Raw genomic sequence first — 20,267 nt, 5'->3', positions numbered from 1 at the left:
CAGTGGCGGAGATTAAAACATTAATAATGCATCCACAGGTCATGAATCAAAATTTTTCTTTTGTCATTTCAAAGGGGCACTGACACCTTCCACCGGCCCTTCTGGTCTGTATTTAATTTTACTCGGCAAAGAAGAATTGACTATCTGTTCTGTGTTGATATGAATTGAGGTCAGGAGAGTGTGTTATTTAATTCTTGACATAATTACAGCAGTCCTAGAGAGTCATCGCAGTTAACATGAACAGGGTCAAGGTCAATCCAATTCCTTTGGAGTGATACAGCTAGGATTCAATTGAGAACCAATTGAATCAACCATAAATGATCATTTGTAATGTTAATTTCCTTTCTTAACCCGACAAATTGAAATAGAATCGAACTAGAGTCTGGCGACTCCTTGCTTTAGGGTACATCCTTTACAGTTTTAGCTGCATCCCACTCCGTCTTTTTCTTTATCTTTGATACATCTGTTTGGCTATAAAAGCCCATCATTATTGCTGTCATTGCCACTAAAAGCCCTCTTTCCCCCAAATTCTTACCGATGACCATAATTCTCCAAGCCCCTTGCGACAATCTATGTTTTGAAGTACCTATTTCTCTGTGTCACTCCAGCCTCCTACTTGATGTATATCCTCTGAGCAGGGGAATGAAGTTATAACCTAAAATCTCTCTCTCTCTGTACTCCCCCCCCCCCCCACCCCCACCAACCCCCCAAACCCCTTTTCCTCTCACTTTGTCTCTTTCATTGCAGTTGCTGGCTTCGCCTGGACACCTACTTCATTTGGAGTTTCATAGGACCAGCAACCTTGATAATTATGGTAAGCGTTGCCCCCACACCCCTTCTGCTCATTAACCCTGCTTAGCCTGCGGGTCATCGCCTAAATGGTCCACCGAGATTTCTTTTTCTGGCTCCTATCCTCCCTCTTTTCTCTGCCCTGTTGAGCATATATGCCACCGCCGGACACGGAGCCGTCCAGAGAAACGAATGAGGGGTGTAGAAAATATATCGCAGTTTGTCACCTCGCTGCAGTCACCGGCTAAGACAATTATTGGGGGATAGGAGTGTGGTGAGAGAAAGAGAGTGAACTCTGCACAGTATGCAGTGTTGGAGTCATCCGCACTGAGATTATGATTGATTTTGTTCCTGTTCCAACTCGTACTCCACTACCTGCTTCCATCTCCTCCTCACAGGCACACTGACAGCATTGGGTGCAGATACACAAGCTGTATGCAAGGAGGACAAACACACACACACACACGCACAAACACTTTCTGTGTCTTTTCCACCAAGGACAGCCCCAGTTTTCAAATGAAATATCTCATTTATTGATCCATCTGCTTTAAATCTGATTTCGGAATAATGTTCTTCTAACTGTTTAAGCTAATGCAAAGCTGTAAATATTGCTGCGCAACAAGATATGTGCTCCCTATTATCTAAGATACCAGTCAGCCAATTAATATTGGGAATCAGTAAATTATCTAGTAAATATCCTCAACAACTACAAATGTGATTATTGTATTGTCCCACTGGTCCCAACATGTGAAATTCGAACAACTTAACGCAACTCTTAATGCTCAGCTGGATGCTAAATCCCAACATGCATAAAGCACTTTCATGCTCCAGTTTGGTGAAACCATTAACCTCATGACTCACTCCTTTCTCTTTTAGATTTATAAACAAAAATATATGTTGGAAAGAATGCTGGAGCTCAGATCCAATAGTCCCCTGTACTTTGGTGAGGGTTTGGTCAAAGATGCACTTTAAGCAGTTAAACACGTTGCAATGCTCGCAAAGTCAGGAAAATCTTACCTGTGAAATCTTCTGAAAAGAACTGTTCAGTCTTTCTTTTCAGAAGATTTCACAGGTAAGATTTCCCTGACTTTGCGAGCATTGAATGAACAGTTTGTTTTTCTGTTCAAATTAGGTGCAAAATTCAAACTCATTGAGATTACACAAATTAGATTTTTATTGTTAAGTTAGTTATTTGAATAAGAAATCTGGTACATGAAGACAATATAGTCAATTTAGAGGTATGCATTGAATGTCCTATTTTATAGCAAATAGTCCACATCAAAGTGTTAATGAAATTACATCCCATTAAATGTTGTCTTGGCTCGTGATAAAACAGGGGACATAAATAATGCTATGATACATTTTATAAATACAGGTCAAGCCAGGAATTTCGTTCAATGCCACATTGTTTTGTCAATACTTAAAATACACCCAGGTAATGCATCATACACTTATTATGCATTGTAATCTATTCATAGCACTGTACAAATAGTATTATTCATAATAATTCATTACAATAATAACTATACATAATAAAGCATTTGTGATTACTTATTAGGTATCATAAAACATCATCATTTCTGGCCACTCACTGACTTGATATTTCGGTATTATAATTCCCATAGTTGTAATGCATCATAGTATTATTATAATGCATTACAATCAGTACTATAATACATTATATGTGATTAAAAGTTACTCAGTGTCTACTTTAAGAAAAAGGTTAAAAAAAAAACATTTAAAAAATCTTCTGAAAGAACAAAGAAATGTGGAAAAATATGTTGTACACTTTACACAAACACTGACTACTTAGAGTAATTTATGTTCATATTACAACTCATTATAACTCTGATTATATATATATATTTATATGCATTAGAGCTATGTAAATTAAAATACATGATCATAGCAAAATGAGCAAAAAAATAAATAAATAGAATCAAGAGTGCAGTAGGCAAAATATAACCACATAATGATGTTTATATTGACTTATAGACCCGGACGTCATAGAATGTGTTTTTTTCCCTCTTTTATTCCCTGTGCTTGTCTCTAAGTGTGAGACGGGTTTTGAATAAGTCAGACGGAAAGGCTCCCTCATACAAGTATGCAGCTGTCTTGTCTCACCGTTCTCTGTTTAGTCGGTTATACCACCGTAGAGGTTTCATGGGATTTTGTGCTCTGTTTGGCAAAGTGGGAAACCAAGTCTGGCTGCAGCGTTCCAGCTCTGTGCTACAAAGTGCCCTGATTTAAAATGAATGGAACTGAAACAAGAAACATGAAACCTCTCTCTCTCTCTCTCTCTCTCTCTCTCTCTCTCTCTCTCTCTCTCTCTCTCTCTCTCTCTCTCTCTCTCCCCCCCCCCCCTCTCTCACTCTGAATCTTTGTCTGTCTCTCAGCTCAATGTCATCTTCCTGGGCATCGCTCTCTATAAGATGTTCCATCACACGGCCATCTTGAAACCAGACTCCGGTTGCCTGGACAACATCAAGTAAGAGCACTCCCATCACCCAGATATCCATTAAAGTCGTACAGAAATAGCACTCCTTATGACATTTGTTATGGATGGAAAGAATGCTTCAATGTGACTCGATTGCTTCCACCAAATGCACTCAGACAGCTGAATTGTATCTTTTGGAGTCCAACTGTTCCTCATGTTTCCTTCAGTTTAATGAAGCACTGGTTAAAGAGCAACATTTGGATGTTCAAACCGATGTTCCCGAGCAATTCACATTTTAACACCCTCCCCTTTAGCTATTAAAACCTAATTAAAAGCACTTACGGTTGTGAACACCCAACCCAAGGGTCTGGGAGTCTGAGCCTGCAAGGTAAGCCCTTCCAATTAGGATAAAAGGTTGTCAGGCAGTGTTAAAATCAAACAGGTATTTTTTTGCATCCCCACTCTTAAGAACACTGTTGTCTGTACAGGAGAAGGCCTGGAGACAATCTGACAGACATGACTGGTGTTATCTTGATGTCAACATTCCGCCAATGAATATTCATATTGTGTGTGTGTGTGTGTGTGTGTGTGTGTGTGTTTGAGTTTATCTGCGTTTGCCTGGCTGCTTCCAGATGATATGAAAGCTTGAGGGAAAGTAACGATTATAAAACTCAGATTCAAACTTCCTTTGCTGTTAACAGGTTTGCAAGTAAAAGTTCTATATATATATTGTATGTGTGAAATTAATTTCACTTTTGCTAAGCTAAGTTTCAACTCATAAAAGTTTCAAATAGCTTTTCAAGAGGCAAGACATCCGGAAGTGCAGTAATATGTAATGAAAATGTGTATCCCCTTGTGAAATGAAACATACAAAATATGTCGGTTTAAAATTCAAGGGCCTTATAATTGGTTCGCTTGTTAGAGCTTATTTATTCAAAAGAATGCTGTTTGTTTGTACTACAAGAATCTTGTTCATTTCCGTATGATACGAAAGTCAAATAGCTTTAGTTGTGCAATCCATCATATTTACAAAGTAACCTTAGTGTTAATAAGTGCAGACTTGAGGACTTGGCACACTGGGGATGTTTTTTCGAGCAATTCATTTGCACATCCATATATTTTTTTCAGTTGCACCTATATTTATGAAACAACACAGAGGCTTTATCGTCCCAACCAAGATGGCAAACCGTATTGACAAAGGCAGCGCATACCAGATTCACTCCTCTTGTTCTTACCTTTCACAATAAAAGCCCTAAACATATACTATAGTATTTCAAGTATTACGCATTTTCGTGTTGGCTTGACTTGTCCCCATTGTGTAAAGGCCTTCACACTCAAATCAAGGCAGTCATGTGATCCATTGTTTCACTAAACATATTGATTAGTGCAGCTGTAAGAACTAAAGCTTTACATGTATTGTCGTCTCATGAAGTGTTGGAAAGATACCACCATTTGTGCATTAAACTCCACAGATTTACCTTTATAGATTGGTTCAGTTAAACTATCAGTTAAACATCTAAAGATTTCAGCTTGTCTGGCTGGATGTGAATAAACTGTTTTAAAAGTTGTTTTTAAGGTCCCGTTGCCCTGCAGAATGACAGGGTCATTTTCGGTCATTGCCTTTGGTGTAAGCTCCAGCTACCTGGTGTCAGTACACACTCGTTCTACAGATGGTGTAAAGTTGTTTTGAAGCCCGTTTGCTGTGATGGATAAGGGTCTCTGCTCTCTTTTTGCTGTCTCCCTCACTTTTTTTAAGCCACTCTGGACACATTAGTCTACTTTATGGCCGGCGCTCTGGCTGTTTTTTGTGGCATCACATCACAGTTTGTGTCTCAGCAGCACAGTGGCCCTGTCTGCCCTGCTCCTCTCAGCACAGTGATACACACATAAAAAAACTATCTTCTGCAAGCATGATGTAGCATGCTTAAGCAGCACCATGTCAGACCATACTTTGTTTTTCAATCACCAATTCACTGCAGGATGTTCCCGAGTGGAGCTGTGGTTTTTAAGTGCTGCTTTTGAGCAGGGCCAAAGTGAGACCGGCACTGACATCACTGTTACCTCATGATGACATTTAGTGTTCACCAGATGTGTCACTTCTGAGAAACACAGACGTTGCTCTATTTTGAGGTCAGTCCAAACTTGACATCTTCCTCTCTTTTGTCCTAGTTTGTAATATGATTATGTGTTTTGGTCCTATTTGATTCAGGAGTGTAACAAAGAAAACTTAGATCACGTGTGTGCACTTTGTAGTAATGAAAGAACAGCAATTGGGTTATGAATGGAGAATTTTGAAGCAGATGCCTGGAGCATTGACACAGCCATCAAGACTTGACTTCCAAATGATCTAAATATATGTCAGGCTGTGATCTGTGGCTTTTCCCCATGCCTTTCCTATTGAATGCAATAACATTGTAGGTACTCTGTTATCTGTTATTAGGAACCAACCCAAACATGTGCTTGTTTCCACATATGCACAGTAATTTAGTCCCAAGCTCAAACATCCACAATGGACTAAGACTTATTGTGATTCAAACGCTGGCAGAAACGCAGGCAGACCACCTGCAGCCCCCTGAATTGTCTCTCCAGCTTATATACCGAGACATGGTGTGGAAAAAGATTGCTTTGCAGAGAAGCTTGATAAAGCTCCAGTCCACGACTGGACCAGCACTGATCCAAAAGACTGGAATAGTTTTCTGATGATATTTGCCAAGGCGGTTCTGTATGTTGCCGTTCTTTGGTGCTACAAGATACATTGCATAGTTTGTTGTGCAGTAAAATATTGACTGCTGGAGTTCTCAGTGTCGTATGATTTATTACACCGGCCTCACATAATGTACGAAACAAGTGACCTCTTGACCCCCGAGACTTGCTCACTCTCCGAAACGGTCTGCAATGTTTCAAATGACCATTGGAAAATAGTATGAAGTAGCGCTGCTTTTGTCAGCCCTCATTCATCTGACACAGTGTTTAAGTCTCAACACACGGCAAATACATTCAGACGACTAGCTTTACTAAAAATACTGCTAAGCCAAACCCATCATGGCACGGTCTGTTTCATCGTAAACAATTGGTAAGTATGATGGAAAATTAAGTGTTTTAGTTTTTAACATGGGTTGAATGACCATTTAGTGTCCAATGTGGATTAGCAGTCAGTTCTTTCCCAATGAGCTTTTCTTCGAGTCGCCAAGGTGAACCGGTTTGATGATGATGATATTACGGGTTAATTAGGTCAATCTATCTCTGTTTAATGAGATTTGCATTTGTTTGTGTTATATTTCTGCCATTTGCATCCTCTTAATGGTTTGATGTCACATTTTCTGTTCAGATTTCATCACGCTGCCTTGTTTTTATATGCATGTTTCATCTCCTCTTCGCTGTGTATCTTTCTCCCTCCCCTCTATTCTTCTTTTGATTAGCACACACATCCTGCCTTTTTTTTTCATCTGAGGCTGTGTTTATCTATAACATCGTTCTGTTTTTCATCTTCCATTTTTTTTTCCCCTCTTCACTTTAGCTACCGTTATTATGATGGATGTGTTATTGTAGAATGGCACTGGTAAGATGCAACATTTCTCAGTAGAGGATGTAGAATTGATATTGTGTTTGTGTTGTTTCCCTCCTCACCCCATAATAGAGTCAGTGGCTGCCACTGCCCTGTGATTCATGGATTACAATATGACTTTTGCACTCTTGTGATTTTACATACCTAACTTGTTTCTGAATGTGGTATATTTAGAATATGATGGACTGTAAAAATATTTTTGGAGAAAGGTGTGACTTTTGACTTTCATAGCTTCCTCCCCGTACAGATAAGAAACTTCAATTGAAATATGCTAACAAGGATGAATTCAAAGATACAAAACGGCTCTGCCAACATCAAACACGTGGCGCTATTGATGTCTTAAACACTTTGAGGTGATTAGCATTTTAAGCATACCTTTGGTTGAATAATTAACACCCTGTCGCGTTGATCACATCACTTCCTCTTTTCCTCCCAGAAACGGCCTATAAAAAGACTTCATACAGATTTCAAACAGGTTGAATTGACCAATTGCAATCTCATGCATAAATGATCTGAGACATTGCAATGAATGGCATCTCTGCAAATGAAGTCATTTTGAAGGAAATTGGTGGTAATTTGATACCACAGTCTGAAGGGGTTCTCTGTTCAAAATTACTATTTTTTGTCGACGATTGCCACAATGAAGTCTCTTTTTTGTGTATTTCGAAAGCCTAGAAGTGCTCTGCTGCAAACCCTCAGAGAGGGATGACATATCTATATATTGCACAGCCATTCGAATAAATAGATGGTTTACTGAAAAGCACAGTTGAGTAAGTACTATATTTGATGCTATATTTAGCATTCAAAAATGTGATTCAATTACACATTTAATTAGAATTATTAATAAATACCATGACATAGCATTTGCCTTACCAAGTACTACTCCTTACTTAAACACTTTTGAGCGTATTGATGGCAAAAATATGAACCGAAAGGATTTGTAACTGTTGTATTAGCAGCTTTCAGGCATGCGGCAGTCCTGCCGGGATAAAACTCAACTGAAATGCACCCTCTTCGTTCATAAGTGAGCGTAAGTGTTATGCTATTCAGTGACTGTCTCTGAAGTTTTGCCTTAAGGCTGCTTCCATGCAGCTCTCAAACTCATTCCCATATTTGTATCTAACTCCAGACGAAGATAGGCCATGTGCAATAGGAGTCGTAGCCTGTTCATATCCTGTCCACTCGGATGCATTTCTTATGACTTCTTGTGTTTCTATCATAAACCATTTGCCGAACAAAACTAACTCGTTAGAGGACAATATTTTGTTCTCTTTGTGCCCACTGCTTGTGTTTCTGTGTCCATTCCGGGGGCAGTCGTCTTGATGAAGTACCTCTCCCACCAGGTCATTAAGACGGCCCTGGGAAAATTATGTTTAATGGTTGCCCTGGTGAATTCATAAATCATTTATTTTGCCGCACACCTGGCCAATTTATAACAGCCTAAATGTGAAAGTCTGCCAGCATTTATGAGGAGAGCTAGATAATTCAGTGAACCAGGATAATGAGGGTTATCACCTGTAAATCACAAACAAATCCCCTCCCAAAATGTATTGAATGTCTGGTGTTGATGTTTAGATGTAAATGCTGTGAATTTATCTTTAATCTACCCTGCCAAAATAAGTAATCTCCATTCTTGGTGTATTGTTTCCCTCTTAATGTCTACATTTGTACGTTTTATTTATAGCCATACATTTTGATTACGCCTGTCCATGTTTTGTTCTGTGAATTTAATGATTTCTGTTCATTTTCTTTTGTTATTTTTGCTCTTGTCATATCACTCAGCTATCAGGACTATGAACCTGAGATCAAGTAAGACAAAATTGGAAGGGCCATTTCCACATAATTCCATCTTTCATTTGCTCCTTTTTATGAACTAATCCGCACCCAAATCCGTCGAGATGCCTTTCTGAATCATTAACATGATTTATTGTGGAGTACTCAGTCATGTTGAAGGCCACATTAGTGTGCACACAGCACTCTTGTCTTAGATATACGAAGCCTACAGAAGTGACGAGCAAGATTAGTTTTAAATGGCACCTGCATCTTCATAGTGCAGTCTATAGATATCTTAGCACTGTAATATCACTTGTCAGTCAGTTTTTTTCCCTATCTGCATCCATTGTGGAAAAAAATAGTTGACATAATAAGCTAGAAGCAGTAGATAAATACTTGAAATACCTGAAATTAATAAATACATGATTCAAACAGTTTACATTACCACTAGTATATCATTTTTGATGTAACCTTATTAACCTCAGAATAACGCTTCCATTAACCTGGGTGTTAGAATACTGAGACATATCCAACCGCTGATGTACACAACAGCAGAGAAGTTTGCCAATGGTTTAGATAGTCAGCTATTGTATACACAATACTCAATCAAGATGATCTGATTGTGTGCGTTATTGTGCTTTGACAATGCGTGCCACTCAAATTAGAGGCTGCCGAGATAAAAGATATCTGCCTCCTTCAGATGGCTGTTAAATGACTTAATCTCACTCAAAAGGAAGACTGGATGCATGCAGTCTGTTGGCACGACGTGGGCAAAAATTGGATATTAATCTTACCTCTGCCTCTGTACCAAAAGGGTGCAGGTGAAGGAAAATTGCCATTTCTCTGCACAGTGTACCCTGCATGAAGATAGAGCCCTTCATTCTTAATAGACTCTGTGTTGTTATTAATCTCAGTTCAAGAGTTTACAAGACACTTATCCCAACCCTTAGGTAATAGAATCCAACATGTAATGTACTCATTTAAAAAGTCTTCTTATGAAAATGCCATATTTGTTATTCTGTTATTTAAACAGACGTATATCATATATACAAATATGCAGTTTTTTGACCATCTATCATTATTTATGAAGATTAAAGCCACTGTCATTTCTCATCAATTTATTTCTTCCCCTTCTTCATTTTTGTGCATAGGAAAACCTTTAACTGGATTTTAGCATACTAACGTTGTCAAATGGTTTCCAAGATGGCTGTTTTTTTCTGTTCCAGATCATGGGTGATTGGGGCCATTGCCTTGCTGTGCCTGCTGGGCCTGACCTGGGCCTTTGGCCTGATGTATGTCAACGAGAGCACGGTGGTCATGGCCTACCTGTTCACCATCTTCAACTCCCTGCAAGGAATGTTCATCTTCATCTTCCACTGTGTGCTGCAGAAAAAGGTATGGGGCTATTTTCAAGATGTGCTGTGTGAAATCAGTTGATCGTTAGGTTAATTTCATGCTTCAGCAATTATGTCAGAAAAGCGCCTCCAAATGCACCAAGCATGATATTGTTACCCTTGGATTTTGTCCGGTGGTTGGTTTGCATCGACTGTAACTGTGCTTGTATTGCGTACAGGTGCGTAAGGAGTATGGGAAATGCCTGCGTACTCACTGCTGCAGTGGAAAAAGTGTGGACAGCTCCATCGGCTCTGGAAAAGGCACCGCCTCTCGTCCTCCAGGACGTTACTCTACTGGGTCACAGGTGGCCAAATTAAGTTATACTCCCCTTTTGGTTTTCTTTGTTTCATTCTTGATTCACTGCACTTAAAAGTATCTTCTTTAGTAGGACTAATTAGCTCTCATTTGGTTTTAGATTACCACTGCACTTTATCTTTGACTCGTCAGTCGGCACAGCGAGGGCGACTTATTCCTAGATAATAATCCATTAGACATGCACCTCCTTACAGAATTTAGATACAAGGAAACTGTAATGTGTTGCACGTCGCCCGACCACAGCTTAAGTTATTAAGAACCTTTGTGACTAAGTATGCATGATAGATTGCAAGGAAGTACAGCATATGTTCTTGTTCGGAAGTGGTAGCAGGAAATAGTAGTGCATGTTAAGCTAAAAAACTATTTCAAGTCTGCAATTAATTTCCAGTGGAGCAGGCTGCACATTGGTACAGCGACGCTGACTAAAGTATTGGCTCGAGCTTTGTGAGGAATTTCTTCACGCTCACAGATGCAGATTGGACTCCCTCTGCCAAAATATGTGAATTCTGTCCCCATGTAAAGTCAATTGTTAATGGATTCCGCCCACATTGACATGAAGTATAGGATGAAATGCCATCATACACTGTAATTGAACATAATTTCCATATTCTAAAGATTGTGATTTCCTTCCAGTTATAAAAATAGTCCTTAGTCAAGCGTGCAGAGGCAACCCACGATACAAGCTGGATTCTGCTCACAGATCAAAGCGTTTAATTATACGCAGTGCTTTGACAAGATGGCTTTAACCTCATGCTCAGTCGCTTTATATGAGCAAGACAGGAATGGAAACACTCAGAAAGACGTGCTTGTTTATTGCTTACTCTGAGGCATCTAAATGAATGTGTAATCAGCAAAGTACATTTGAACCCGCTGGCTATGAATGGTTCAAGTTTCTATCCGTCCAAAAAACAAGAAGTAGCAGCAGTGTCATTTCCAACCCATCTGTGTCTTCAGTGCTGGGGACAACATGACGTACAATATGTTAATGAAATCGTCTGTCAGTATATGTTCCTGTTAGATTATAAGAGCTATGTGTCACCTGGGGGGTGACACAAAAGTGCCGTCCTGATCATAACACATCTGCGTGGACATTTTTTCCACATCCTTTGAGAGGATAGTTCAAAAACATGCTCATGGTCTGAATGTCAAATAGAGAATTTCAGGAGGTGATGGTGCTGTGACATTTGTTTCAAATTTAGATAATAATGTTGGCAGTGTCGATGACTTTGAAGGCTTAATAGCTTAATTAACTTAATAACTTAATAGCATTGCTTCATTGCATGACTTTTCTTTCAGTCCCTGCTGCTATGCTATATTTTGCATGTATAAATTGGTGCTATGGGAGTGTAAAGATGATACACCCGTGCCATGTTATTAACAACAGAAATGATTAGTAAAACCACAAAAAAAGACCATTATTTATCTTTTATGTGAAGCATTTCATCACAAAACATTTTAAATATTTTATTTTCACCATCACCAATCCGTGTTTCGATCTGTAAATCTCTGAAGTCCTCTGCCAAGCCCGTCTTGCATAGAATTCGAGAGAATTCAACTCCGTGGTTGAATACCCAGTTACTTAGCTTGTGCACCAGCCCATGGGGACTCTAACATAATTAACCAGGATGAACCCTTTTGGATTGAGCATTTAAAACCTGAGACACTGATTCGGAGAGCTTGACTGATGACTTTATTATTGACTTCACCTATCCCAGTACTCGTGCTCATCTTTAATTGGAGGTTTCTTATACCCACGGTATGGCTTAAAAACTTGATTAAAAAGCTCACTTTTCTTGCTTCATATCTTACCCTTTATTATGCTTAACAGTAGGTGAGTGTAATAGCACTTTTCAAATATCTAATAATGTTGCTTATGTGTGGTTGATTTTCATTTAAATGAAGTTATCGTTCATGTGCAGACTTGTTAGCTGTATTTCTGACAATGTCCAGAGTGAATTCTGACGTGTTTTGACATGTTTTTGTTGTCCCTGCAGAGTCGCATCCGTCGAATGTGGAATGACACAGTCAGAAAACAGTCAGAGTCTTCTTTCATGACCGGTGACATCAACAGCTCTGCATCACTTAACAGAGGTACTTGGTCCTGCACCAAATATTTACTTGAATGACTCTCAATACACCGGCCTTCACATTAGACTTTATTACTAATGCAAGTCACAGTTTTTCCCAAAAGATTTCTTATTTTGTAGTTGCAATAGCTTTCCATTTAATAGGACACAAAGACTTGAAAACCTTTTTTTGTGTGAAAGCATAGCTTTCAACTACAAACCTTGAGTCAATGTAAATCAGTCATTTCACAAAAGTTTTCACCAGATACTCAAAATGATTAAAGTTTCATTAGAACACACATTTTCTTCCCAAATTTTAATTATAAATCAATGTAACTACTCAAATTGCTTGGTGCATCAGTCAAAGTAAAGGAGTTTACAAAAATGATTTCATTCAATCGAATGTAATGACATTTCCTCTTTACCCTCCCCCATCTTATTGGAAATACCTTGATATGGAAGCTGGGCTGACTCTCAGGAAAAGTGCTGAAAAGCAGACAAAAAAAAATCAATTCAGTGGAATTCCCTCTCAGAGACACGTTAATAAAAAGTATTTTACCATCGTTTACAGCAGTGCAGTAAATAGAGTTAACTTCAGGAGAAAATGGATCACAGCCTACATCTGACATCGAGTGGCACATACCGCCCTGGATGGCATCCATCCCTCACACTCTCGCCCCTCATCACATCTCTTGATGGAGGGCTCCAGCTCCACACTACTTGCTCTCTAAATTCGCTCTGGGCGCCTACTTGCGTTGACACTAATGCATAGTTACAATGATGGATTAATGTTCGACACAGGGAAGAAGTGTCAAGATCTCAATAATTAGACACTCAGCTTAGCACCATCAACAGACACAGTCTTGATCCATTGTGGAGAAGCTAAATTGGGGCAGGAGGGTGGGGCAGTAGAAAAGTTGAAGAAAAGCGAGATCTTTCATAAAGGCAAAAGGCGAAGTTAGTCATTCTGAACGCAATTGTATACCCTCGGCTTCATACCAGGCTGGATTTGATGGTGACAACACTCACAAGAGTTAAGAGGGTGCCCAGCCATCACAAGTATCATAAGGAGCAGATACAAATAGAATTCCACTCATCCGTGGCTGCTCCTGCTCCTGTGTTGTTATTATGAGTTGAGGAGCGACTCTTTCTTGTTGATTAGTCCTTTTGATTTCCCTCATCTCGGCTTCTCCCCCCTTTGGCACCTGAGAGCAAGCTTGCAGCTGACACTCTCGCTGTGTTCCTCAAGTGAGCGAAGTCATGCGTTCATCTTGATAGCATTGCATGTTGAATTTATGCCAGCATTCGGGATTATTGCACCACACAATCAGTGCAATCAGTGAAGCTTTGGAAATTGTCCAATTTATCCAACATAGACACAATAAGTGTGGGTTCTGTCACTGGGAGAATTCAAAAGGGGCTCGTGTTCATGGCATACACTGTAATTAGGGCAAACAGCAACAACAAATTAATGTTTGAAAATAAAAACATTCTGTTTTCCAAGCTAAATTATAATTTGGCGAATAAATACACCACTCAAAAATTGTTTGATTAATGCTGAAAGAAGACTCTAAATAGCACTATTGAAAAAATAGTCATTAAGGATAGTCTTAGAACATATTTATTCAATAAGAACCACCTCAAAAAGTAAAAGACCAACTTTTTAAGTGTCGCAAGGTCATATACAAATATTTCTTCATTTGTTTGACACATTCAGAGCATTAGAACATTACACACTACATTACGCCAGAGGATCTAATTGCTGTGTACTTGTACCTCGTATAAAATACCTGTACTTGTTGTGGCACAGCATACTGGAAGCACACACATGTATTGTCCTCATGAGTCTTGAATTTGCTGCTTTAGAATTAATAGCATAATATCATGTTGACAGGTTTTGTAAACAGGAAATGAACGTGAATGTTTCCAGGCATATTGGATATTCAGCATAATGTATTCAAACACATAAACAAATTAATTGTTTCTATCAACGGCAAAGAAAAACCAAAACATCAGGGAATCTGCCCCATTCATGTATAAGATTGCAGCTCTCAAATATGCAGCTAATCACAGGGCTCAGACTGTGAATGTTTCTATGGTGCGATGCTGTGGTTGGGAAACTTATGTCATTTGGGCAAAATCCTAGCAACAAGTACCCGATGACAAGTGTCGCATGAATTGAAAATTAGCCAATGTTCGGTTCTTGTGAGGGAAGCCAGGTTAAAGTAATAACTATTTTGATTAAAGAGAGGACATGTCACTAAGCCTGTCACAATTAGTAATTTTGTCGGACTATATATATTAAATAAACAATATTATTCTCATTTGGTGATGTTCTAATCTAATGTAAACAAACACAACGGGCTAAATAGAGATCAGTAGAATTCATTGTGGTCATGTCCATATATCTCAGGGTGGGGCTAAACTAAACTCATGTTTATAGTGTTTACTGAGGTAATAGATCAAGTGAGAAGTCATTTCGTCCTAGACTTCTATACACACTGACTTATTTTTGCAACCACAATAGTTGCCCCCTTCTGGTTATTAGAAACATTGCAAGTCTAAGGCTCTTCCACATAGGCTTGACCTCTGCCTCCTGGTCACTGCTGTAGTCACTACTTTTCTCAGTCATGCTAATGATTGCATCAAATCCACTTAAATCTGGTTCTTAGTTAAAGCTAATCATTGCCATCTCTGTTCGGGGAAGGTGTTTTGCAAACAGTCAATTAAAATAATTGAGAGCACTCTATTTTTTTTCCATTACCTCAGCCTCAAAGATCAAACAGTGTCTCGAGTGATTATTGTATTTTGCCCTGTTTGAGTCTAGAAATGTAAGAGTTGATGTGTTGTGTTGGCTGTGCCGATGCTTCTGTGTATTTGATTTAGGAATGAGAACAGGCTGCACACCCTGCTTATTGGTTGGGGTTACATCCCCATGTGGGCTCCAAATGTTGTTTACTATTTTTGTATCGGTCGATACATTTTTTTGTAGGAAATTGTTGCATATTATTACTTTAACAATACAATGAACAGACTTTCCATCGGGCCCATTAGCCATGTCAGTTCAGCTGCCACTTTCATGTAGCAAAACCCCTTACATTAATGATCATGTGATCATTTGGGTGTTAATGGCTGTCATTGCTCAGCTGCATCTGCCCAACTGATATGTATGTTCTCTCTCTTCCTCTCTGTCCAAATCTCACTTTATCTACCCACCTACCTTTTTCTGTCTCAACGCTCTTCTTCTCTTCTGTTTTTTTCTGTCTCACTCTGTCTCTTTCTGGCTGCTCCAGGGGCTATGGCTAACCATCTTATACCTAATGCACTCCTACGTCCTCATGGCACTAACAATCCCTATAATACATTGCTTGGGGAATCGGCAGTCTATAACAACCCTCTGGGCATGTACAACACACAAGGTGTGCTAGCTTCTTTTCATTCTTTAACATTGTGGCTAGGGCAGTGTTTTTTTCCTGTCTGGTCCTGGAGAAACTGCAAGTTTTCAGATCTTTGTTCAACTTTATGATTGGAGAGTTACAAGTAACAGACTTGCACTGAGCTGAAATACCAGTGTTCACCCGTGAGCGTTTTTACAGGGCTTTGATTTAAAAAAAAAAAACACTGCTCTACGTGTTGTGTCTTAGCATTGAACAAACTATAGCTTTGTAACAAAGATCCTACAGGTTTGTTCTGCTGTGGGGTTTTTCATTGGGGGTGTATCGAGTCTCAGATCAGTTACAAAGTACACACCCAGACATTTGGCCAACTTAGACATTGTACAAATGATGAAAACTGTGTGCCTGTTGGTAGCTAGATACATCCCCGGGCATTTATTTGACATGTGCTCTAATGTTGTCAGTGAAGCTTGTGTGCCATGTCTTTTGTCTCTTATTTTACCTTTTTTTTTGTTGTTGCTCCTGTTAGATCGTCAAATATTGTTTGTGATCAATTTGTAATTGGATCTAATATTTAAATTTAAAATGCAATTCATTTCTATTCCATAAAATAGTCTGAAAAGCAAAAATGAGGATTACCATTAATTTGATTCTCTTAGTGTTTAAATAGTTTCATGAATATAATCCTTTCCATTTTAAGCCATAAATGGTTAAATTGTCCGACTCCTTCAAAGAATAAATTGCCCTTCCATTTAGAACTTATAATTGTAAAAAATTGCTCATTCATATATTTAAAATGAGGGTTATTAAGTCAATGTAAATTTGATCTACCCGTTGGTTAGCTTTCTTGGGGTTTGGGGTTAGAATCATTGGTACTTGAATATAACATCAATCCAAATGTCAGATTTGAGTATTAGAAACCAAAAATATATTCATTTTAATCTGGGATCAGGCTATTGAAATACATTTTTTCTGTGTGCAGAGCAGTTATTTTCCCCCAAACTTTTGGCAGTCAATATGAGATCGCTGTAACTCTGAGGCTGTAAAACTGAGAAACTTGTGTGAATCTGAGATAAAAACTCAGAGAGCTTTGATCATGGAATAATTTATGTATACAATACAAGTACTTCCTCGGAGCTTGTGACGGGGCTATAATTTACCTACATTGCCATAGATGTGAAAGACATATCTGGAAGGATGAACATGCAAATGCATCAAACGATTTACTGGTGTATTTGACACTAGACTACAGTTGCCCTGTTTCTCCCCAAAGATTCTGCAAAACGTCTTTACTTCTATATATTTTCTTCTTGTGCTGGTTCTTCACGATGTATAAAGCGATTGCATTCCAGCAGCATTTCCTTGATGCGTCATCAGCATACTGTATGTGCACATTTCTCTTCTACCTGTCACTGTTATGCTTATTGTGTTTTCTTTTCTTCTTTCCTTCCCCTCATGCTGTCCCAAAAAAGAGCCCTACAGAGAGACAAGTATGGGAGTCAAACTAAACATTGCTTATCAAATGTAATTGACTTTGGCTTTACTTTCTTTTCACTCGATGCTGACAAAGGGGTAATGAAAACAAAATGTCATTCCCTTTGGAAGTAATAGCATTCCTTTATGACAAAGGCCCTCACCATTTCAAATAGACCTGTACAAATCTGTTTAAATCACATCCTGGACTTCACTGCTTATTATACTTTGCACTTCTTGATGTAAAAAAAAGACTTCAGGCATTTGCTGCTTCTGACATGTATCGCACTCTGATGAAGTTAATTAAATTAGTCACCTTTTACACTCACATTAACATGAAATAAGGCCTATCAATATACAAGTATTTTTTATTATTAGTGAATATTGAACCTTTGTTCATGCATTTATTTTATTATATGTTACTATTCACTATGATCAAGCCAACATATGTTTTGAAGGTCTCAGAAATGAGTCTTGTCAAGTTTTCAAAAGGTCAAACTTGTAGGCTTGACACTTGTAACACGTTGGATAGCCTTGAATGATGTAGTTTGAATTATTGTCAAAAATCATGCTTTGATGCTGATGGCATAGACTTGGTCAAACTGATAAAATATGAAAACGGAGAGAACAGAAAGTCTCATTCCTTTCAATGTGGGTCGATATGTTTGAATAATTAATGTCTAGAAAGAGGACTAGATATGTTCACACAGGCAAAGCAGACATTAAGAAATATTTATATTCCAGTATTACAACATTACGTGTCAATGCTCAAATGGGACAATATGGCTGGGGTCCAAATTTACAGCTGTTGCTCTGGTTTGTGTTCACTTTAAGTGTTAAATGCATGGCTATGATTTGTGTCCTTGTTTGCTTGAATTTAGTGCATAAGCTTTGTGTGTTCGTGCTGTGCTTGAGCTTTGTGTTGTTTTGTGTCCCACATATATCAGTGTTTTCACCACTGCCGTAGAATAATGAAAAGTGAAATTGGCTGTTAGAAAGTTGTCTTTTTGTAACAAGGTAAGTGTCTATGATGTTAATATTTACAGGATATAGTGTTGTTTATTGTGCTTAATGGCTTTCCTAATCCAAATACTGTTGGGTCTTAATTTCCACAAAGTGCGCTTTATAGAAGTGTGGGTGACATTCAGTTTTGAGAGTGCTTGGGATTCAGGATATATTTCACAATAAAAGGGCTATGGAATTTGATAAGTAATTTGTGTTTGTAAAAGTGGATGACATTTATCTGTTGCAATTACATCCCATCAGATTTCATCCTTCTCATTTGCCCACTCTACCCCCCAACCCAATCCATGTTTGTCATTCCAGAGGGAATCCTGAACAATGCCCGGGATACAAGTGTCATGGATACTCTACCACTGAATGGTAACCATGGCAACAGCTACAGCATCGCCAGCGCTGAGTACATGAGTGACTGCGTCCAGATCATTGATCGGGGTTATAACCACAAGGAGACCACCCTGGAAAAGAAGATCCTGAAAGAGCTCACCTCCAATTATATCCCCTCCTACCTCAACAATTCCCACGAGCGCTCAACTGAGCAGAACCGGAACCTTATGAATAAGCTGGTCAATAATGTCAGCAACGGTGGCAAGGACAGTGGCTACGGGATGGGCTTGGGAATGGGGATGGGCATGAATGTGGCGCTAAGCCTGGATGACCACTCCACCTTTGGTCCACACCACGACGAAGGCCTGGGCCTGGAGTTAATCCGTGAGGAGTCCAATGCCCCCCTGTTGCCTCAAAGACCACTCCCGTCACTGCAGGCGGTGGACAACCTTAACAATCACCTCCACCAGTCAGCGCCTCCACCCCTTCCTCTGCCCCACCACCCCTTCTCGTCCGCCACCACTTCCTCGTCTCGAAGGAGGATCCCCCAGGAGAACAGCGAAAGTTTCTTTCCCTTACTTACTAACGAGCACACCGACGACGAGGGCTCATCACCCAGCCACAACCACCAGAGAGACTCCCTCTATACCAGCATGCCCATGCTGCCCGGACTGCCACATGTGTCTGCAGAATCTGCTGACGGCTCCAAGGACGGCGGGGACGACAAGAGCCCAGAGGCCAGTTCGGACGACGTTTACTACAAAAGCATGCCCAACTTGGGCTCACGTAACCACCTCCATCAGCTGCACTCCTATTACCACTTAGGGCGGGGAAGCAGCGATGGCTTCATCGTGCCCCAAAACAAAGAGGATCTGTCTCCAGAAGAAGCCCAGCCGGAGCCCTCGCACCTGGTCACCAGCCTATAGGCCCAACACCCTCCCGCTCCTCCAGTGTCCCTCCTCTTGCCGTCGTCCTCTTCACCGTGTCCCCTTGTTCCTTCAGTCGTTGGCAGTGGTAGCCTTTCTTTTTAATCTGTGCCCCAAAGACTGAAGCAGAGCAAAAGACTCTACTCGCTTTTACTGACCACAAACAGGCTATTATTGCTATGTATGGGGCCTAATGTGTGACTATATTTGGTTAAACATTGCGGGAATCTGTTGATGTTGTGTTCCCCCCCCCCCCTCCCTCCAACCCTGTGTGGTTTGGCGTGTTTTGTCTCGGTGTGAAAAGAGACAATTACTCACACAGGATTTTTAGGTCTCAGAGATATAGTCAGAATGAACTGCATAGCCCCAAACTATACAAGTCTAAACTATGGACTTCACCAGAATAAATGGGAAATTTAAAAAAGGACTATTTTATTATACTTCTGTATCTATATTGCTTTTTTGAAAGATTTTCTTCCTCTTTGGTGAGTTGCAGCACATTTTGTTTGCTGAAGTGTCCCTTCGATGAAAAAAAGAAAAAAACAACAACACAAACACACATTTTGAACAATTACATGCAGCAATTATTGATCGTATGCTTTCAAGCATAGCTGTTCTTTTTCTTTCATTTTCCTGTAATAACAGTTGTTAAAAGAGGGAGGAAAAAAACTAATAAGATAATTATGAGATATTTCTATGTAATTGTACAGATAACTAGCATTGCACACAGTAGTATGCTTTTTATTTTGTGTTCCGAGCAAACCCTTTGTCTCTGTAAATGTAGTG

General features: G+C 39.4%; 1 protein-coding gene across 1 annotated transcript in view; it reads left to right on the top strand.

Moving 5' to 3' along the window:
• LOC117748153 (adhesion G protein-coupled receptor L3-like) overlaps positions 1-19,614 on the top strand; it is a 122,186-nt gene extending 102,572 nt beyond the window's left edge. Inside the window, exons 18-24 of the mRNA XM_034557787.1 lie at positions 748-814; positions 3,186-3,277; positions 9,791-9,959; positions 10,138-10,263; positions 12,269-12,365; positions 15,634-15,759; positions 18,535-19,614. Of these exons, the coding sequence (XP_034413678.1) occupies positions 748-814; positions 3,186-3,277; positions 9,791-9,959; positions 10,138-10,263; positions 12,269-12,365; positions 15,634-15,759; positions 18,535-19,481 (1,624 nt within the window). The 3' untranslated portion in view covers positions 19,482-19,614. The remainder of the gene's footprint in view (positions 1-747; positions 815-3,185; positions 3,278-9,790; positions 9,960-10,137; positions 10,264-12,268; positions 12,366-15,633; positions 15,760-18,534) is intronic.
• The last annotated feature ends 653 nt before the right edge of the window (positions 19,615-20,267 follow it).

The sequence above is a fragment of the Cyclopterus lumpus genome, chromosome 18, assembly GCF_009769545.1.
Source record: "Cyclopterus lumpus isolate fCycLum1 chromosome 18, fCycLum1.pri, whole genome shotgun sequence".
NCBI lineage: Eukaryota > Metazoa > Chordata > Actinopteri > Perciformes > Cyclopteridae > Cyclopterus > Cyclopterus lumpus.
The sequence above is the reverse complement of the archived record's forward strand: the minus strand, read 5'-3'. Positions and strand labels throughout refer to the sequence as shown.